The 22,591-nt window shown below is 47.4% G+C and overlaps 2 protein-coding genes across 16 annotated transcripts in view; both read right to left on the bottom strand.

The window, feature by feature from the left end:
- Positions 1-8,453, bottom strand: part of exd2 (exonuclease 3'-5' domain containing 2) — a 40,762-nt gene extending 32,309 nt beyond the window's left edge. Inside the window, exons 1-3 of one of the 8 annotated variants that reach the window (XM_052016309.1) lie at positions 8,273-8,331; positions 2,019-2,081; positions 209-327 (exon numbers count right to left, since the gene is read on the bottom strand). The gene's annotated coding sequence lies outside the window, so the exon portion shown is untranslated. Of the gene's footprint in view, positions 1-208; positions 328-2,018; positions 2,082-3,337; positions 3,533-8,266 lie in introns of those variants that run through there. The other 7 variants (XM_052016317.1, XM_052016327.1, XM_052016300.1 and 4 more) reach the window with 7 other exon arrangements.
- Positions 8,454-15,364: 6,911 nt separating this feature from the next.
- Positions 15,365-22,591, bottom strand: part of pacs2 (phosphofurin acidic cluster sorting protein 2) — a 181,329-nt gene continuing 174,102 nt past the window's right edge. For all 8 annotated transcript variants that reach the window (XM_052023706.1, XM_052023656.1, XM_052023674.1 and 5 more), the window contains one exon: positions 15,365-20,549. In XM_052023706.1, coding sequence (XP_051879666.1) covers positions 20,431-20,549 — 119 coding nt within the window. In that variant the 3' untranslated portion in view covers positions 15,365-20,430. The remainder of the gene's footprint in view (positions 20,550-22,591) is intronic.

The following is a 22,591-nucleotide window of genomic DNA, read 5'->3' as shown; positions in this document are numbered from 1 at the left end:
TTTGCACTACAATGGACTTTTTTTTGTTCTGAATTGTGTTCTTTCTTGTAAAAATTGTGTATAATGTATGTTTAATTTATGTTGTTCTTGTGAATACTGCTTATCTGTTGCTATGTTCATGTGATGCTGCTGCAAGTTTTTCATTGAACCTGTGTATACATGTACTTGTGCATATGACAATAAACTTGACTTTGACTCTTCTACTTACATCTATTCCAGACACCATTAACGAGCTTCCATCACCCTCTGTTGACAGCAATCTGTGTCTTCCATTTTCTCTTGGTCTCTCTCTGACACTCAGCTTGCTCTAGGTACTGCTCCCAGTCTCTGCAAGCCGAAACATCCATTTGTTCTAAGTTCCCCGGTTCTAACATTAACTCTCTCTCCACAGATGCTGCCTGTCCTGATAAGTATTTCCCACATTTTCTGTTTAAATTTCAGGAGAGATGACCACAGGAGACTAAAATAGAATGGTTTTAAGAAGTGGGTTTTAAGGAGAATGTTAAAGAAAGAGAAAGGATGGAAAAGTAGAGATATGGGGAAGAAATCAGTTTAGAGTCAAGATAAATACTGCCACACCTTGGAATGTTGTAGGGCTGGTGGACGTTACAGAGAGAAGGGCAAGAGTCATTAATGCAAGTGAACTTGAGAATGAGTGCTTTGAATTTAAGGTGTTAGTCGATTGGGAGCCAATGTGGATGAGTGAGTACTGGGACAATGTGTTTGATGCAAGTCAGGATTCACAGCTGAGCTGTAGATGGGGTGAAGCTTGTGGAGGAAAGCAGCTGGGCTATCTGGTCTGGCGGACACAGTTAAAAGTAATACATTATTGGTAAGAATAGTTCTTGCCAATGTACTGTATCTAAGGTACCTGTGAAAGCAGTTGCCTTTTCCCTCCTATGGTAATCCACCTTTTAAGCTTACGCTCAAACCTTTAAACTCTCCTTAAGTCTGGTCCCTTTGCAGGGATTCCTTGTCAAAACCAAGTTCTCTCGCTGTCCCAGGTACTGGCCAACACTGCAAGTCATGCCAGCACTAAATGCCTAATTCTCCTGTTCCAACATTCAGCGTTAGTTCTATCACAACAAAAAGCATAACAGCATTTCATATCTATAACCATTATTCAATGCCCAGTTGAACAGTAAAAATCCAGCAATACAGGCTGAAATAGTACCCTTGAAAATGTGGCTGACTGGAGGGTATATTTTGAGATGGTAAATTTAAGGTTTCAGGTAAAGCATGCTGATGTATACTAAATGGTGTAAGCCTCATGGAAACACTTAACTGCTATGTGTCAAAGACAGAGAGCACACATAGCAGAGACTGTGAAACAATGCGAGACAAACACAGTCAACGTTAGAGAATAGAGCCCTCTCACAACATGTTGAGAAGTAAGAATTAAAGGGTCAAATAGAATAATAAGTGTTAAAGAGTACAGAGTTACTCATGATATACTCAGTGTTCAAGAATATCAAACAATACTCCAAGAGGATTAAAGGAAAGGGCTGGCACATGTTAACCCAATGGAGGGTCACACACAGTGTGAATCACTCCCTCCCTTGTCTGCTCCTGGCCCAGACTCACACATGCTCATCTCCTCCTCTTCTTCCTCTCCCCTTTATTTCCTTTCCTCAACAACATTAGAATAGTGAACTTGGGGGGGGGGGGGGGGGGGTTGGGGGGGGGTGGAGGGTGAAATAAGATGGGCGATGGGGTTGCAGAGGAAGGTACTAAGCGCAAAAGGCTGAGGAAGGAAGGCAGTGAAGATTCCTTAGTGAGAATTTTTTATATTTCCTGAGGTAAACATAAAGCGAGGATTTTAAATGAGAACCATAGTTAGAACAAGATGAGATGTACAGAGGAGCAGGAAGAGCCAAGGGAGGAGGACGGAGGTCTGAGAGTCACAACATGAGAGCATAGTGTGTTCTAGGTGAGGCTTGATTTTAAGGAGTTGTCATCTCTCAGCTTGGTTCCCACCAAACCCATAATGTCTACGCAATCAATCCCAATAAACTCACATGACAAAGAGCTGGTACACAAGTTGAACCGACATTCCAGTGAGCAGGGCAATGCAAAGGGAGCTGGACAGAAGATGTCATGATTAGCCACTGGTGCACAACATAAGATTGGTGAGGGAGTAGGGTGGGACACATCTTGCCCTTCTCACGCACACACGATCCAGTTCTTTTCCCTTCCCCCATTCTGTCGTTCCCTCTCTTGCCCTCCACTTCTCTCCTCCCCATTCTCTTACCAATTTCTCTCTCCTCCATCCTTATCCATTCCACAAACACTAGTTAATGCTCCCAGCAGTACACCCTCCTCAGCACTCGTTCACTCACTCCTACCCTTTCTCCAGTGCTAATCTTCCTCCTCACCCCTCCATCTTCCACACACCCTTCATTCTCTCTTCACCTCTCTCCAATTCCCTCCACCTTCTCTCCATTCCCCTGCTCCGCACGCTCCCTGCATATCCACCTCCCCCCCTCCCCGACTTCCTTCTCATCACTCCCAATCCTTCTCCCCCTTGCCTCTTCCTCCTCTCTTCCCCAGAACTGAGGAAGGACAGGTGAGCAGAAGGGAAGAGGAGTGGGGAATTAGAGCAAGATAAAGAGGGTGGATAAAGGTGCACCAGAAGATCCAATGTATTTAAATTTTCAGAAGGCATTCAATATGTTGTCACTTAAAAAATTACTGCCTACCTAAGAGTGCATGGACTTAAGGGTAAAACATAAGCATGAATGGGAAGTGGCCAACTAATCAAAAGCAGAGAGAGGGGTCATTTTTCAGAATAGGTCATTTTCAGATAGGCAATCACTAAATGATTAAGGCAGCACAGTGGCACAGCTAGTAGTGCTGCTGCTCCACAGCTCCGGAGTCACAGGGTTCAATCCTGACCTGCAGCGGTGTGTGCATTTAGCACGTTCTCCCTGTGACTTTCCTCCGGGTGCTCCAGTTTCCTCCCACTTCTCAAAGACATGCAGGTTGGTAGGTTAATTAGCCACGGTAAATTGCCCTTATGTGCAGGTGAGTGGTAGAATACTAGGGGGAGTTGATGGAAACGTGAGGAGAATAAAATGGGTTTCGTGTAAATGGGTGCTTGATGGTCAGCATGGACTCAGTCAGCAAAAGGACCTGTATCCATGTCGTACAACTCTATGACTGAGCCGCTGAGGTGGCAGAGGGATCAGCTATGCTCATTAGAGTATAATAGAATGACAGCTGATCTTATTGAAACATACAGGATCTCAAGGGCAGTTGACAGGATCGCTCAGAGAGGTAGGGGGCACAGTAATAAGAAGGGATTACCCATTTAAAATGGAGATGGGGAAAGTTTTACCTCCAAGGGTCATGAATCTTTAGAATTCTCTACTGTAAAGGAGAGGCCAAGGATGGATCAACCTTGATCATAGTGAATGGTGGAGCAGACTTTAGAGGACAACTGGTCAACTCCTGCATCTGGTTCTAATGGTCTTATGTCTCTCACTGCCTCTCCCACTCAGAAACCCTCTCGTCTCCCTCTTCCCTTACGTCCCCTTCCACCCTCATCCTCTCCCTTTATTGCCCACCTTTTTTCTTGGTTACCCCTTTAACCTCCCCTTTTCCTCCATGTCCCAGTCTCCCTCTTCCTGTCCCTCCCCATCTCTCTACTCCCTCCCTTCCTCTGCCCCTTCTTCCCTCCCCCCACCCCATTCCTCCTTCTCCCTTCTTGCCTCCAACCCACATCCCATTCCTCCCTCTCTCCTCCTCCCTCTGGCCTTTCCCTCCATGCTCCCCCGAACCCTAAATTCCATTCTCTCTCCACTATTCACATTGTCCCCCTTCCCCAGTCCCCTCTCCCTAACCCTTCCCTCCCTATCTTCCTGTCCACTTCTCCGTGTCACTCCCAAGCCTCCTCCCACTCCTCCCCCCATACTCCCTTCTCATTCCACCTGCCTCCCATCTGTACCGTTCTCCCCGCCCCTTTGCCCAGTCCACTTCCCTCTCTTCACTCCATCATATTTTCACCTCCCCCAGCTCTCATCAGTCTCCTCATCTCTCCTTCCCTCCGTCCTCTTTATTCATTTGTGCTATCCCTCTCCCCACTACCTCCACACCTCCCCTCGCCCTCCTCACCCCACCCCTCCTCTTCCTTCTTCCTCACTCTTCCTCGTACCCCTCTCCCACCACAACTCTCTCCCCACTCTCCATCCTGCCCCCTCACTCCCCAACTCCCTCCCTCCCCCGACTCCCCCTCTCCTCTCCCTCCCCCGACTCCCCTCTCCTCTCCCTCCCACCTCCATCCCTCCCCCCACTCTCCTCCTCCCCCTCCATCCCTCCCATTACCCCCCTCACCCCTCCCTCCCACTCCCACCTCCCTCCTCCTCCCCTCCACCCACCGTCCCCACTCTTTCCCCCGTCCACCCCCTCGTCCCCTCTCCGCTCCCACCCACTTCCCCCTTTACCTTCCCTCTCCACCTCTCCCTGCCCCCCTCCCCCTTCCCTCCACCCCCCCTACACCTCCCCTGCTCCCTCTCCCTCCACTTCTCTCCCCCTCTCCCCCCCTCCCCCCACCCCCTCCCTCGCCCCCCTCCCTCCCCTCCATTCCCTTCCCCCATCCCTCCCACCCTCGTCCTCCCTCCCTCCCTTCCCCCTGCTCCCTCCCCACTTCCCTCCCTCCCCCTCCTGTCCCCCTCCCTCCCTCTCCCCTCTTGTCCCGCTTCCTCCCGCACGCTCCTCCTCCTTCTCCCCCTCCATCCCCCTCACACTCCCCTCCCCCTCCCCACCCCTCTCCCCTCCTCCAACCCCCTCACACTCCCGTCTCCCCATCCCCCCCTCCTCCCCCCACGCCCTTCTCTTCGCCCTCCCTCGTCTCCCCTCCTTCCCCTTCCCTCCTCCTCTCCCTCCCCCTCTCGCCTCCCCATCCCCCTTCCTTCCCCTCCCCCTCCTTCCCCATCACTCCCCCTCCCCTTCCCCTCCCCACCCCCTCCACCCTCCCCCACTTTCCGCCTCCCCCTGCTCTGTCTCCTGCCTCTCCTTCCCATCTCCTCCCTCCTCTCCCTCCACCCTTCCCCCCTCCTCTCCTCCAGCCCCCTCCCTGCCCCCTCTATCCTACCCTCCCTCCACCCCTCTCCCTCTCCTCATTCCCCCTCCCCCTTCCCTCCTCCCCTTCCCTTCTCCCACCTCCCTCTCCCTCATCCCTCCCCCACCCTCCCCCTTCCTTCACCCCCTCCCCTCTCACTCCCTCCACCTCTGCCCTCTCTCCCTGCCCCCTCCTTATGCCTCCCTCCCCCCGCCTTCCACCTCCCTCTACCTCCCCCACTCCCCCCTCCTTCCCCCTCCACTCCCCATCCCTCCCCTCCCACCCACCTTTCTCCCCTCCCCCACCCCGTCTCCCTCCTCCTCCCCCATCCTCCCATCCCACTCCTTCTCCCTCCCTCCCCCACCATCGCCCCCGCCTCCCCTCTCCCACCTCACCATCTCCCCTCCCTCCCTCCACCCTCTAGCCCTCCCCCTCCCTCTCCCCCTCCCCGTCCCCTCCACTCCCCCCTCCCTTCCCCTCTCCCTCCCACCTCCCTAATCCTCCCTCCTCAACCCATACCTCCCCCTCCCACCCCACCCTCCCTCCCAAACCCTCTCCCCCTCCACTCTCCACCCTCCCACCCCCCCTCCCCCAACAACCCTCCTCCCCTATCCCCCCTCCCACCCCATCCCCCCTCCTCCGTCTCCCTCCACCTCCCTCCCAACCCCCTTCCTCCCTCCCGCCTATCCCTCTCTCCTACCCCGTGCTCTCCCCCTCCCTCCCCTGCCCCTACCTCCCCCTCCCTCTCCCCCTCCCTCCCCCACCCCCTCTCTCCCTCCCTCCTCTCCCCCTCACCCCTCCCTCCTGCTCCCTCCTCCACCCCCACTCCACCCACCCTCCTCCACTCCCCCTCCCCTCCCTCCTCTTCTCCCCCATCCTCCCTTCCTCCCTCCTCCCTTCCTCCCTCCTGCATAACCCCTCCACCTCCCCCACCCCATCCTCCCTCCACTCCCAACCCTTCCCCCTCCACCACCCTCTCCCTACCCCCCCTCCTCCTCCCTTCCTTCCCCTCTCCCTCCCTCCCCCTCCTTCACCTTTCCTCCTCCTCTCCCTCCCCCTCCCCTCCCTCTTGCCATACCCATCACTCCCCCTCCCCCCTTTCCCCTCCCCAGCTCATCCCCTCCCTTACCCACTCTCGCCCTCCCACTCTCCCCCTCCTCCCTCCCCTTCCCCCTGCTTCCTCTCCCACCACCCTCCCTCCCTACCCCTCTCCTGCCCCTCCCTCCCCCCTCCTCTCCCTCCCCACCTTCTCTCCCTTCCTCTCCCCACCTCACCTCCCTCCTCTCCACCTGCCCCCTCTAGCTTCCCCACCTCCCCCCTCCCCATCCCCTTCCCTCTCCCCTCCTCCCTCCCTCCGCTCTCCCCCCTCCCCATCACCTCATCCCCCTCCTCCTACCCCTCCCCTTCCCTCTCTCCCCAACCTCTCACCCTCCCCTCTCCCCCTCCTTCAGCCTCCCCACTCCCGTCCTTCCTCCCCTCTCGCCATCCCTCTCCCATCTCTCCCCCCTCACCCCCTCCATCGCCTACCCTCCGCTTTTTCCCTCTCCCCCTCCCCTTTCCTTCCCTTCACCCATCCCCTCACTCCCTCCACCACTCCCCTCTCCCCCCCACACCCCTCTCTCCCCTCTCCCCACCTCCTCCCACCCTCACCCCCACCCCCTCACCCGTCCCTCCCCTCCCCACCTCCCTCACCCACCCCCTCACCCCTCCCTCCCCTCTCCGCACCCCTATCCCCCTCCCCACCTCTCCCCCTCCCCCTCCCTCCCCATTCCCCCTCTCCCCTTCACCCACTCCCTCCCTTCCCCTCTCTTCCCCATTCCCCTCTCCCCCTATTCCCCACTCCCTCATTCCCCCTCCCTCCTCCTCATTCCCCCTCCCCCCATTCCCCCCTCCTCCCCCTCCCCCATTCCCCCTTTCCCCCTCCTCCCCACCCCCATTCCCCCTCCCCCTCCCACCCACATTCCCCCTCCCCCTCCCACCCACATTCCCCCCTCCTCATTCCCCCCTCGCTCCCCCTCTCCCCCTCCCCATTCCCCCCTCCCTCCCCCTCTCCCCCCTCCCTCTCCCTCTCCCCCCTCCCTCTCCCCCCTCCCCATTCCCCCCTCCCCCATTCCCCTCCCCCTCTCCCCATTCCCCCCTCCCCTTCCCCTCTCCCCATTCCCCCCTCCCCTTCCCCATTCCCTCTCCCCCTCCCCTCCCCTCATTCCCCTTCCCATTCCCCCCCTCCTCTCCCCCTCCCTCCACCCCTCTCCCCATTCCCCCCTCCACCCCTCCCTCCCTCTCCCCATTCCCCCCTCCACCCCTCCCTCCCTCTCCCCCCTCCACACCTCCCTCCCTCTCCCCCCCCCCTCCCCTCATTCCCCTTCCCGTTCCCCCCCTCCTCTCCCCCTCCCTCCACCCCTCTCCCCATTCCCCCCTCCACCCCTCCCTCCCCCTCCCCCCTCTCCTCCCTCCCCCTTCCCCCCCCTCCCTCCCCCTCCCTCCCCCTTCCCCCCCTCCCCCCTTCCCCCCCCTCCCTCCCCCCTTCCCCCCCCTCCCTCCCCCCTCCCCCTTCCCCCCCCTCCCTCCCCCCTCCCCCTTCCCCCCCCTCCCTCCCCCTCCCTCCCCTCCCCCCCCCTCCCCCCTTCCCCCCCCTCCCTCCCCCCTCCCCCCTTCCCCCCCTCTCCCCCTCCCTCCCCCCTTCCCCCCCTCCCCCCTTCCCTCCCCTCCCCCCTTCCCTCCCTCCTCCCTCCCCCCTCCCCCCTTCCCTCCCTCCTCCCTCCCCCCTCCCCCCTTCCCCCTTCCCTCCCTCCTCCCTCCCCCCTCCCCCCTTCCTCCCCCCTCCCCCCTTCCCCCTTTCCTCCTCCCCTTCCCTCCCTCCCCCCTCCCCCCCTCCCTCCCTCCCCCCTCCCCCCCCCTCCCTCCCTCCCCCTCCCCCCTCCCTCCTTCCCCCTCCCCCCTCCCTCCTTCCCCCCTCCCCCCCCTCCCTCCTTCCCCCCTCCCCCCCCCCTCCCTCCTTCCCCCCTCCCCCCTCTCCACCCCCCCATCTCCCCTCACCCCCCCTCCCCACCCACCCCCCCATCTCCCCTCACCCCCCCCTATCTCCCCTCACCCCCCCCTATCTCCCCTCACCCCCCCTATCTCCCCTCACCCCCCCCCTATCTCCCCTCACCCCCCCCTATCTCCCCTCACCCCCCCCCCCTATCTCCCCTCTGTCCCCTCCCTCACCATTACCGTCGCTCCGGACCCGCTGTTGCTGAACAAAGACCTGTCGCCCGTTGGAAAGATGGTTGTCCGCACCGAAAGCTCAGCGCTGCCGTCAGTCCTCCCAGTTGTTGAACTGGACCTCCAGCGCCGCTGGGGTTGGCGGCGCTTCCTTCGGGCTGCGAGTGTTTCATTTGCTGATGTTTCTCTGTGCTTCTCCTGTTCCGCTCCGTTTTGTTCAGATTGCTTTGATTTACCCCACTGATTTTATTGTATCTTTTATTTTTATCGGGATTTTAGGCCCCGCAGGAGATAGTCGGAGTGAGCCGGTCCTTGTCTGGGGTCACAGTGTTTGGGAGGTGCGCTGCTGACAAGTTGCTGTCATTTCCTTCTCCAGAATCTTTGCGGCAAATGAAACGTGCATCTATTGAACAGAATTTCAGGAGCCAAAAGAATTTTAACCTCAGTTCAATACGTTTTGAAGAGTAGACATTGCCAAGTAAATCATACTATTCGATGCACCGCAAACAGTAACTGGCCAGAGAATGGCGTGGCTCCCCCGCTTTAGAAAAATCAGTCAGCTTTATTTCTGTAACCGGGCGAACGTCCAAATCTCCCAAACACCCGTCTCGAACTTTCACTCAGTTTATTGTCAATCCAGAGAGAACTGCTCTTCACCGTTGAACTCCAGGTGGCGTCTCATGGGGAAGTGCAAACTGCAAGGCGCTTAGACTAGGAAATCTGAGCACTGAATTTAGACCATGCAGGTGCAAACCGTTAGTAGGAATGAGAAAGGGCGATATAAACCAGAGGGCACGAATTCTAAAAAAGATACAAGGGATGGGCATTTGTGTAAAGTGACAGAGCAGGTTGAGAATGCGGTTTAAAAACATAAAGGCATACAGTAGAGCAGTACGTAATAGAGACACAATGTGGAGAGATTGAAGGAGCAGAGGTTATTGCATATTAAAGGTATTCTTCATGTACATTTGGCTCTATTGTCAATCGCCTTCACTCTATGTCCTCTTGATTTCTCTGGCAATTGGAACTGTTCTTCATCAACTGTTTTGTCTCTCCGATTTCCCTGCAATCACCTCTGTTCCAAGGAGAATATCCTCAGCTCTATTGATATATGCCTCTATTTATAAAACTCAGGAACTTCTATGCTTTTTAAACCACATTCTCAGCTTGCCCAGTCACTTTTCTGTCATGTTTCTTCCCCCTCCTTTAATCTCTAGTAGTCCTATCATAGATTCTCACTTTCGTTCTCATTTCCCCCCCTGCCCTGCTGAGTAGTACCACGACTTGCCGCTGTTATTTCAAATTTCCAACATCCAGAGTATTTTTTTTACGTATCAAGCAGTGATTTGACCGAGATAGCTCATATTATAGGTAACTGACAGTTTTTTTATAGGGAAATAATTCTCTTTAGTGAAGGAATCACAGCATCTTAAAACGGAAAATAGCATCCAAGAAAAATATTCAATGTTTATTGGAATGCAAAACGTAGTGCGGTACAGGAAGATGCAAGAGATCAGGTTTGATGGAGTCAACAGCTTACTCCTGTTGCACCTCATGCGCCACTTACCATAGCTATTATTTAGATCACTTCCAACAGTACAAGTAACACATCTCTGATTCCACCCATAATGTTGCAGAAAATATTAATTGTATTAAGCCTATTGCCAAAACGCAATTATAAACACCAATAGCATTACAAAATTTCTAAGGTAGGGACACGGTCGGCACAGCTTTGTGGGCCGAAGGGCCTGAATTGTGCTGTAGGTTTTCTATGTTCTAAAATGCCATGCTACTATGTACCATTAGCAGCACAGCAACAGTCTATTTGTTATTCACAGACCCATGCACTCTACTAGTCTTCTCATTCTTCACTTAATCCTATCAATACAACTACTGCAATGGATAAAGAAATAGATTATCCAACTTCCCTTAAATGGATATTAGAGTCAAACAGTAGTAACTTCCATATTCTCCTGAATCCCCTATTGGATTTACGACTGACCATTTTATATATTTGTACCTTAGTTCTAATCCACCCAGTACATTTACCTGATCAAGGTCTTTCTAAATCTCAAAGACCCTCACAGGTGCTCTCTTCTGCGAAGAAGCCCCAGTATTCAATCCCTTTTGAAAATAATAACTTCTCACCTCTGTTATTGTTCTATTACACTTTCTCCGGTATCTGTTTAATGCAGGTTGGAAGTGCTGTCTATGCAGAAAGCAGATGCTCTGGGGTTGTCTTCTTCTAAAATACCACAAATTTTAGAATAGTTCCTAAGGTGGCAAATCTGGCACTGCTATTTAAGAGGAAAAAAAATAGGAACCTAACCTGACATCAGTCATGGGAAAATATTAGAATCTAATAATGTGGTAACAGTGCACTTAAAAATAATAGGATTCGGCAAAGTCAAAATGGATTCATAAAGGAGAAATCATGTTTGACAACTGTTAGAATTTTGAGGTTTTAACAAGAATAAATAAGGGAGCAAGTATAACTGTAGCATATTGGAACTTTCAGAAGGCCTATGATAAAGTGCCACATAAAATGTTATTTAACAAAATTAATATGGGTGGTATTGACAGTAATATAATAGCATGGATTGAGGATTGGTTAATGGACAGGCAACAATAGTCACTTATGGGCTGGCAAGCTATGACCAGTGAGGTAACACACGAGATTGCTCTGGGGCCTCAACTGTTTAGAAAGCATGGATCAGACAGGGCTCTGGAGAGTTACAAGGTAGCCAGGAGGGAGCTTGAGAATAGACTTAGGAGAGCTAGAAGGGGGCAAGAGAAGGCCTTGACAAGTAGGATTAAGGAAAACCCCAAGACGTTCTACATGTATTTAAAGAATAGGATGACCAGAGTGAGGGTAGGACTGATCAGAGATAAAAGAGGAAACGTACCTGGAGTCGGAAGAGGTAAGGGAGATCCTTAATAAATACTTTGCTTCAGTATTCACCAGTGAGAGACCTCGATGTATGTGACGATGGTGTACAACAGGCAGACACGCTAGGGCATGTCATCGTGAGGAAGGTGGATGTGCTGGAACTTTTGAAAAACATTAGGATAGATAAGACACCGGGGCTGGACAGGATATATCCAAGGTTATTACGGGAAGCTAGGGAAGATATTGCTGCACCTTTGGTGATGATCTTTGCATCCTCACTGGCCACAGGAGTAGTGCCAGATGATTGGAGGGTGGCAAGTGTTGTTTCTTTGTTTAAGAAAGGGTGTAGGGATAACCCTGGGAATTACAAACCAGTGAGTCTTACTTCAGTGGTGGGCAAATTACTGGAGAAGTTTCTTAGAGACAGGATTTATGGGCATTTGGAAAAGCATAGGCTGATTAGGGACAGTCAGCATGCCTTTGTGAGGGGCAGGTTGTGCCTCACGAGCCTGATTGAATTCTTTGAGGATGTGACAAAGCACATTGGTGAAGGTAGAGCAGTGGATATGGTGTATATGGATTTTAATAAGATGTTTGATAAGGTTCCTCATGGAAAGCTTATTCAGAAAGTCAGGAGGTATGGGATCCAGGGAACTTGGCTGTATGGATTCAGAATTGGCTCACCCATAGAAGACAGAGAGTGGTGGTAGATGGAGCGTATTCTGCCTGGAGATCAGTGACCAGTGGTGTTCTGCAGGGATCTGTTCTGGGATCCCCGCTCTTTGTGATTTTTATAAATGACTTGGATGAGGATGTGGAAGGGTGGGTTAGTAAGTTTGCTGATGATACAAACGTTGGTAGTGTTGTGGATTGTGTAGAAGGTTGCTGTAGATTACAACAGGACATTGACAGGGTGCAGAGCTGGGCTAAGAAGTGGCAGATGGAGTTCAACCTGGAAAAGTGTGAAGTGATACACATTGGAAGATCAAATTTGAAGGCAGAATACAAGGTTAATGGCAGGACTCTTGGCAGTGTGGAAGAGGGATCTTGGGGTCCACGTCTATAGATCCCTCAAGGTTGCCGCACAGGTTGATAGGGTTGTTAAGGCGGCGTATAGTGGGTTGGCCTTCATTAGTCAGGGGATTGAGTTCAAGAGCCACGAGGTAACTTTGCAGTTCTATAGAACCCTGGTTAGACCACACTTGGAGTATTGTGTTCAGTTCTGGTCGCCTCATTATTGGAAGGATGTGGAAGCTTTAGAGGGTGCAGAAGAGATTTACCAGGATGCTGCCTGGATTGGAGAGCATGTCTTATGAGGATAGGTTAAGTGAGCTAGGGCTTTTCTCTTTGGAGAGGAGGAAGATGAGAGGTGACTTGATAGAGGTGTAGAAGATGGTAAGAGGCATAGATCGAGTGGAGAGAGACTTTTTCCCAGGGTGAAAATGGCTAACATGACAGGGCCTAATTTTAAGGTGATTGGAGGGGGATGTCAAAAGCAAGTTTTTTTATTACAGAGTGGTGGGTGCATGGAACGCACTGCTGGCAGAGGTTGTGGGGGCAGATACATTAGACACTCTTAGATAGCTACATGAATGATCGAAAAATGGAGGACTACGTGGGAGGAAAGGGTTAAGTAGATATTAGAGCAGGATAAAATGTCGGCACATCGTGGGCTGATGGGCCTGTACAGTGCTGTAACGTTCTTTGTGTTCTGTGTTCACAATCAAGATCGATGGTTTTGATGAGGGGATCATGTATAATATATCCAAGTTTTATTGATGATACAAAGCTAGGTGTTAGTCTGGGTTATGAGGAACATTCAAAGGCTTCAGGAGGTCACAGAACAGCTAAATTTAGGACTTAGCAAATGCACCATCATTTGAAAAATAGTTGGCTATCCACTTTGGTAAAAAAAGTACACTAAAATGGTGAGAGATTGAAAAAGGAAACATATATGCAAATCACAGAACATGCACATACAACAAATAATTAGGAAGACAAATGATGTTTTTTTTATTATAAGAGGATTTGAACATAAGAGGTATCTCAGTGGAATTATAAAGGGATCTGGCAAGACCACACCTGGGACATTGCATAGAAGTCTGATCTCTCTACCTCAGGGAAGAAATACTTGCTTCTGGGAGTGGGACAAAGGTTAACCAGATTGATTTCTGAAATTTGGGGGAGGGAGATGGGGTGGGGTTATCTTAAGAGACAGGATAGAATAGGTCTACTTATACAGAGTGGTGGGTGCGTGGAACTAGTCTACTTAGAGTTGAGGAGAACTTGTACTTGAGATGAAGTTGAAACATACATATGCATACTGAGCTCGACTAGATACAGGACGTTCCCCCAGCTGGATATTTATTTAACAAAAAGAGGTGTGAATCCTTAGAATTGTCTACCCAGGAACGCTGTGACCACTCAGTCACCAAATGTTTTGCAGACAGGGATCATAGTTGTTTGGATGTTAAGGGACTCAAACTGTATAAGGCAAGTGCAGAGTTGGCACTTGGTGTTGATAAGATCAGCCATAAACATTGAATGGCAGAACTATTGTGGCATGAAGACTAAATTTAAAAGAAAAATCCACAACTTTTCTCCTTTTCAATTCTATCCCTTTAGAAATGAAGTGCAATTTTCTGCTTTGCCTTATTCACTTGTTTCTCTGTTGTTAGCGATTCATGTCACTGCATTTCTGGATTGTTGATCCTATCCTGTTTTCGCACTTTTTTTAAACAAACGCAGTCTTCTCATTCTTCCTACCAAAATACATTCACATTTATCTGTACTGATGCTTGGTTACCAGGTAAAAAAACATTATGCAAATCCATTAACACTGTATTTTGTCAGAGTCCCATTAACTCTCAATATTAAATCCACACATTTTGAAATTATACTTCCAATCTCCATCCAAACTGTTTATGTAAACAGTAAATCGCATTAGTTCAAGTGGGACATAGCTTCCCACCTTTGACAAGTTGAGTGATTACCTTTCTGCTCTAGTCTCATGTTAACAGTTTGCTATCCATTCTGCCACTTGTCTCTGACTCTGCCTTAAAGGCTCACAGGACTGGGAGTAACACAATTAACATTAATAGAGGATTTTCTAAGGGACAAAAAAAACTCAGAATGAACAGGTCGTTTTCTTTTAAGCCAGGTAGCCTGTAGCCAGTGGGATGTTGCAATGATCAGCTCTGGGCACTCAGCAATTCACATTTGAATGAAAAGACAGTTTGTTGATGGCATAATAGTTAGGCAGTTAGGACACAGGATATAAAGAGGTAAATGAGTGAGCTGGAACATTGCAAATATGGAATATAATGTAGGAAAATGTGTGTGGTTATGGGCTTTGTTGGGAAGATTAGAATTTTTTTTAAAAATAGTGACAGATTAGTAAATGTTGGCATACAGAATTTTGTGCTGGTTCAAGGAACACAAACTAAACACGTAGCTATGGCTTACAACTTGGAAGGCAAATGTTACATCGTGCTTTACTGCTGTGGGGTTAAGGTGAAAAAGTCTTGCTGAGATAGACCAGTGCTTTGGTGAGACCCCAAATGTGAATACAGTGTTTCAAATGGTCTCCCTATCTGAAGAATATCTGAAGCCTCAAGTGCTATGCAGATTCATTAGACTGCTGGGATGAAGGCATGGTCCTCAGAAAAGACTGAGATTGAGTGATATTCACTGGAGCTTAAAGGAATGAGAAGTGATCGCTTTGAAAAGATGATGATTCCATGAGGTTCTTTGCTTAAGCTGGAGAGTCCAGGATTAAGGCATGGTCTTTCAGGGATTTGGCCATTTGGAACCTGAGCGTCTGAAAAATCTTCAGAATTCTCAGGCTAAGGATGCTCAATTGTCAAAAATATTCAAGGTTGAAATCAATAGATTTTTAGGCACCAAAAGTTATGGGAATTAGGTAGAAGAGTGGACATGAGGGACAAGATCACCACAATGTTAATGAATGACAGAGGAGGCTCAACACATAACCTTTCTCAAGACCTTACCTCTGAATAAACTTCAGGCCACTTTTTCAAATATCTCCTTAAAAGGCTCACTGTCAAAAACTGTCTATGCTCTCATGAAGAGTCATTGGATATTTTGTGTTAAAGGTGCTATATAAATGTGATTTGCCATTGAGTCAAAAAATGGTAAATAATAGGTTCAAGACAGAATGAATAACCAATCTCATGTAATGACACCACACATGGATAAAGGTTACTTTATTTAATTGTAGTAATCCAATGTATTGCATGTCTGTTCCTTCATAAAGTCTTCACCATTACATAAAGAAAAACAAACTTGCACTACAATGGGGTTGTAAAACACAAATACTGCAATCTTATCATATATCAGCCTTCTAAAGTGAAAATTCAGAACATTTTAATTAAAAAAAATTAAAAGACTTAAGATTTTATTCTTGACAGCAAAACAGTGCAAATTTTCACATCATGGTGTGTCTGTATTTGAAACCATTCACATTTGTACAGAGGTTTCACACACAGTGCTTCCATAATGCTTCCAGGTCAGAGGGCAAGTGCTTTCAGCAGATAACAAATTGCACTCTATTATAATAGGATTTATAGCAAAGAATGTTGAATATTCTGTTTTGTTGATCTGTTTACTTCTCCCTTCTGGCACAGGTATAATTAAAACTGGGGCAATGCCTCCAACCCTTCTCAATTCCTACTCTCCCTTAAGATTTTATCTATTTGTCAAAATGCTTTGGATAACTTGAAAGCAAAGAGCATGCTATTTTAAAAAGCACTATTCCAATTTTTTGCATTTTTAAAAAGAGACTTTTTGACTTCCATTTTGGAGAACTGCCTAAGAGTCTTGCAGCAGTGGATGGAACTATGCCTCTAACACTCTTATGGAGGCCAGTACAAAGAAACAAAAACCCAATGAAACAGATGGGGAAAAAAAAAGGTGAAATGAGAACAAAGCAAATATAGTCACATTCTCTGCATGTCTGGGTGCAGTGATGGACCAATGATCAATGTTTTCCAAGTCAACTGCAATGCATCTATGAAGGATACTCCACCATTATATTTCAACCAATCTCTTAATTGTGACATCATTGGATTCCAGTGTTATAATTCTACTGCGCTGTTAAACTCCATTGGTCTGAGTCACATTGTGACCTGTGGACTGGGCATTACATGATCTTCTTCTAGTGAGAAAGAGCCTCATCCCTACACTTAATAATGTTTGTTCAAACATTTGTCCATCTTCAACAAATTAAATGGAAAATACACACAGGCTTTCCAAGGACCATTTGGCAATGTTGTGATAATATTTTGCTCGTGCTTTGTAATAACTCAATTTAAAGTCACATTACACGATCGTTCAGCTTATGATATCTAGAATTTACACCCTTTGGATTCCAGCAATCAACCATCTGAAGGAACAGGACCAGCATGGTTTAAAATGGTTTCATTCCTTCAATAGTAGCCCCTACCCCCTTCTGGCGCAGTCCCACAGATGATGACAAGCTTCCAATACCTTATCTAAGTAGCCATTCTTGATGTGTGATTGGATAGCGCATCTTTTCAATGTGAAAGGCATCATCTCAGTGCCCAACACTTTCCTCAGCGGGCATGCACTGCTGAACCCAAGGCCAGATTAGTTAACTGGATATCTGGGACTGAAATGCTGAGATCCTCATCTGTATGGTTTCTTCCTTATAGAGTTGAGTTGTGAAGGAGGCCTGCAAATGCATTTTACTTAGATCAATATTAAGTGATAATTATTGAATGTCAGGCACAGGCCTGGAACATAATAATCCTTTAACAGAAAGAAAATAGCATGAGCTCTTCAGGACCTGGTAGCAGTATGTGAGTAACACAAATTGACATATTGCAAGTGCAGGATTAGCATGGTACCATTTTGAATAGGCTTGTACATTTCCACAGACAAAGCTGCCCTTAGTACATCAGGTTAATTTAGTCAGTATTGGTTATGCAGTTTCATTTACTCAGCCATATTGTAATATGGAAAATAAATATGAGAAAATCAGTGGCTATATCCCAAATAATCAGTAGGTCAGTCAGTCAGCATGGAATTCAAAAATCCTGTCTCCAACAATGAAGACAGGACCAAAGGGGCCTTGTCCCCACTCGTGCAGAGCCATGTATTTGGTATCAGTGTACCTGTGTAACAGTTGCATTTGCTGGTTCCAAAATTAAACAACTTTGTTGAAAAGTGGTGGACATATCATATCTCTTTACCGATAGGGTTTATTTGTGCAACATACTGATTTATTCCCATCTCCATCTGGAAGTTGCAACTCTAAATTTTTTTTAAAAACTCCTTTTTCTACCCACCAGTTACTTCCTCTGCAGAGGATGCAGATTCGCACTAGGGTATGGTTCTATGGTCACCACTTTACAGAATGCAGATAGCTGCTTCAAACAGAGACTACACTGCCAGATTTGACATGCTATCACCACTAAAGCCAACTTTGTTCATATCTACCATCTTAAGCACAACCTCCTTCCACCCAGTGGGGAGGGAAGCGGGAGGGGGTGGGGGAGGGGTGAAGGGGGGCAGGGAAAAGAGGGGTGGAGATCAGATACAAGAACCCTAGTGGACTTTTCCTTTTGCCAAACCCTAGGATGCTGCAAGTTCATTTCAATACCTTACTCAGCAATGCTGCAGATCAGGTATCAAACCAGAAACTCTCTTGTATAAGTCCAGTTCAATACAGTCCAGGAATCTACTGAACTAAAGGGAGATTTTCTTGGATGCTCACAGTTCCAAGTGTAGTGAAGAGTGGTATTAATGGGTTCAAAAATCAGATACGAGGATGCAAAATAGCCATGAGTTGACATTATGTGCCACACCTTATATTGGGCGCACTGTATAACAGGTGTCAAAATCAAGTCCATGCCTTTCATGTCTGATTTCACCCCACTAAGCTCAGTCGTCTGGAAAATACTTCTACTGCAGCAGGAGTAAGGTGGCCACCTAATTAAAGATTATACATTCTCAAGATGTTCTGCCTTTCTTCAGGTCTTCACCTTAACTTTCATAAATGGTGCAACATTATCTACTCACAATAACTAGTGGTAAGAACCTTTGAAATGAGTGACTCCCCTAAAACCAATTTTTCAAGATAGTGTCTACAATAAACCGGTCAGAGATCTAAGCGCCACATAGGAAATAGAGACAGTAATGAAATAGACACTGATCATTGATGACGAATATTACATAGGTCAGTAGTTATAAAGACTAGATTTGTGTGAATCTACTGTCTCGCACAGACATATAAAGTAATGCAGAGATGAGTATTCTAGCACCACAGATCATGAAGGCAAACACAGACATTTCTATGTGTTTGAGTTACTTAATCTTTAAGACGTTGATATTTGCAGTGTTACTTGTCACCTTTCTGCCTGCAAATCCAACACGCTTGATGCACTCTGAGGCACTAGTTCATTGGCATGTTATACCCTGCAGGGCTAGGTCCTGATTTAGTTGCGCTTAAGGCAGGTGAGATCTAATGAATTCTCACCCAGAATTATTACTTAAAAAAATATTTTGGCACATTAAAATAAAAAGGTCTGAGGTATTTGCAGAAGCAGAAAACTACACACTGTTAAGGTTAGACTTTGCAATGACATTGTTAATTATTTTCAGTATGAAGGAAATCAATGCAAACATGGTTTATTTTCAGATGAGCTACAAGCCTAACTCCGACCCATATATTCTGACCTAAGTCACATTATTTTAGAGTTTTTGTGCCAATACAACACATGGGGGGGTGGGGGGGGGGGGAAGGGATGGGGAGAGGGATGGGGAGAAATTCATTACATTAAGAGCAAGTATCCTTTGGTGCCTATAGTGACAGATTCTGCACTGTCACTGCACCAGTCTATATAAAACTGTACAACATAAATTATTAGTGTCAAAAAATCAATCTGCACTCCTTCAAGAGACTATATCCTTTCAGGAGGCCTACTCAAATCCATACAAATTATGCCATAAATATCAAAGCTTATACCAACAAACTGTTATATACATTGCAAATTATAAGCAAGACCACAAGGAAAAACAGGCATCCTTCCTCTTCAATGATGGGTGCACTCAAATTACACAGAGTCCAAATTATTTCCAGAATGGTTCTATGTTAAAGTTGGGATAAAGAAGCATTCCTCTCCTGTCCACTCCAAAACCAAAAGACAGCAGTTAGAAATCAATGGAACCCAGGTTATAAGCATAAAACGTTATCTGAAGCTGGGTATTTTGGAAATTTTGCACTAGATCACTAACATACACGGTGGAAACAAAGCCCCTGTGGTAATTATGTGGCTGGTGTGGGAAAGATGTCATCAGTTTGACTCAGTTGCTTCCTCACCAGTGACCACAAAGGATAAGACACCAAGAAGTGCATCTGAAAAAGGAAATCCCACACAAGTTATACTACAGCCTTATTAAAAAGTGGTGTGCAACAAAAATATAGCAGCTGGTTGGTGTCACCAGTGCAAACCAAACCCACTTGCCAGCTTTGGAAGGTGAGAAAAGCATTTAGTGGGACTACCTGCAGCTCCACAGCTAAGTGATCCCCCTTTCTTAGCTGCCATGGTAATGAATTATCTTCAAACCAAGACTTTGCATTTTATGGTAGCTGAGAGCCTTATTTAAGAAGCACGAATAAAACAAACCAAATAATCAAGTGACAATCACTCTCAGACTTCATTTGGAGTCTATGCACGTGGCTACAATTGAAGTGGCTTGTGGGCTTCTGGGATCTGACAAAGGACAACTTGACTCATGATTCAGAGTGGATTTCCAGGGAGAAAATTACACTACTTGCATTCCAAGGACCACAACTATGGTTCAATGCAAAAAACATCCAACTTAAGTCAGCTTTTTACTATTAATCTTTGCTCTGTATTGATTATGCAAGGTAGTGAACAGGTTTGCCGTCCATCCTTCAACCTTCAGGCTTCACCCCTATTTATTGAGAGCCAAAAAAAAACAGGTAATAGCCACAAACAAGTGTGGTAAGTGCATCACACACATCTGTATCTGAATGCCATCTTCCCCTTGCCATAGGGAACCAGTGCTGCAAATGCCCACACAACCTTCTGGTAAGACTTGGAAAGATTTTTTTATATTATTCCTTGCCTTGGATCATCCTTTTCAAAAAAATAAAAATTAATCGATGCAAAGCTCTGAAATGGCACACAAGCAGCAGGTGCCTGCAGTTTGCAAAGGGTTCTTGGCACTGGCTAGCTGCTGGTTTTCAGTCCAGCACAGCTGAGAAAGTTTAATAAGCAGATTTCAAATGGGTGAAAATGCCAATTGGGAAATACTTCACGTGAGAGGACCACTGAGCTGCAAGCTGGAAAAACTTTACATCGTTCCACTCCACTCCATCAATCGTCACTGGAAGAGAAGTAGAGAAAGAGTGAGCACATTGGTGAAAACAAGTATCCATTTCCTACTTTAAAAATAATTGACTTAGATGAGATTTTGTTTCCTGCAGATAATTATAATCTGGAATGGTGAAAAAGTGGGAAGCAAATTCATTAGGAAACTCTAAACAGAAAATGAATTCATCAGTTAAAAAAAAATTCAAGGTAAAGAGTGGAGCAGTCCTAACTGGAAAGCTCTTTCAAAGAGCTGCTTGGGTACAATGGGCTATAAAGCCTGTGCCTGCATTATATGATTCTACAAACAATCACCACCATGACATGATTATTCATTATTTTGTTTACTCTGCCATTCAATCATGACTGATTTTTTTTCCCAACCTCATTCTCTTGCCTTTGCCCATAACTAACCATTTTACCAATCAAGAACCTATCAATCTCTGCCTTAAATACGCCCAATGACTTGGCCTCCACAGCCCTCCATGGCAATGGATTCCACGGATTCACCACCCAATGGCTGAAGAAATTCCTCCACATCTCAGTTCTAAAGGGACATCCCTTTATTCAGAAAGATTCCCTGTGACAATTCCCAATGTTTTGAGTAAGCTTCCACGTGTGCTATTTCATCGAGCTTTGAACACATAATTATGAGCAACTTCAGATATTGGGGATTGGAATGTTCCAGTCTGGGCTTCCTTCCGTGACTCGCGACGGACACATCTCCGTTCTTTCGTCATTCTCGCTTGCTGCTAGGAAGTTTGGAATTTATGTGCTGTCAGACTGCTGAAGCAGACTTGTCAACACTTTGTGCAATCCTAGGGAAGTTTTACTGTAGCCTAACCACCAGGGGTAGGTAGAACAGTCTGATGCCCTCTGCTGTACTGCCAGTCCTGTAATGACCAATCCACTTTACCCCAGTACATTCTTGCAGCATGAACAGTTTAGGAGTAGAGTCTGCACTGCCTGTGCCCATTTAAGGTAATGCCAATTTAATGACCTAAAACAATGGATCATGGACAAATTATTTGCTAACATCCAGAACAGAGTGTAAATCAGCAGCCTACCACATCTTTTGTTTAAAAAAAATCACTTTCGGCATAAGGGTGCCACTGGCATGGACGACATTTATCGACCATTCCATAAGACATAGGAGCAGAATTAGGCCATTTGGCCCACTGAGTCTGTTCTGCCATTCAATCATGACTCGATTTTTTTTCCAACCTCATTCTCTCGCCTTTGCCCGTAACTAACCATTTTACCAATCAAGAACCTATCAATCTCTGCCTTAAATATGCCCAATGACTTGGCCTCCACAGCCCTCCAATGGCAACAGATTCACCACCCAGTGGCTAAAGAAATTCCTCCTCATCCTAGTTCTAAAGGGATGTCCCTTTATTCAGAGGTTGTGCCCTCGAATCCTAGACTCCTATTAAAGGAAACATCCTCTCCACGTCCACCATATCCAGGCCTTTCAGTATTCAACAGTCCCCCCCTCATCCTTCTGAACCCCATTCCTACTTGGCCTTACTCCCAAACTACTGCAGTACACACACCTGCTTGAATGCTACTGCACTAGGTACTTGCCAGCCACTTGTTAGAGACAACTATATTCAACCAGAACAGGTAAAGAGAGGTGGTTTCCTTTCCTAAGGGGCAAAGAAATCAGCTAAGCTTTTAGGACAGTCCAATAGCTTAATGACCACTTCATCTTTTCTTATTTTTGTTTAATTTTTAAATAATTGATTTTAAATTCTCAAACTGCCACAGACCGATGTGAAGTCCCATTCTTCAGATTACAAAGATAATTACATCTCCAATGCACTACTGCACCCCTTGCCGTATCCCCCTTTTAAATGAGAACTTTTACTTAGTAGTTATCCAATTCATCTTTCTCCTGAAGAATTAATGTCTTTCACACCCCCAGGACGGCTGTACAAGCAAATAAGTACTCTGCCGCTACCTCTGGTGAAAGGCACCACAGAGAGAGGATGAGCTCCGATACATGGCCCAAGTGCCTGATCCTCATATGTGGCGCACAAACTATTCTCACTTCAC

The sequence above is a fragment of the Pristis pectinata genome, chromosome 1 (assembly GCF_009764475.1).
Source record: "Pristis pectinata isolate sPriPec2 chromosome 1, sPriPec2.1.pri, whole genome shotgun sequence".
NCBI classification, from domain to species: Eukaryota; Metazoa; Chordata; class Chondrichthyes; order Rhinopristiformes; family Pristidae; genus Pristis; species Pristis pectinata.
This window is presented reverse-complemented; position numbering and strand designations above follow the sequence as displayed.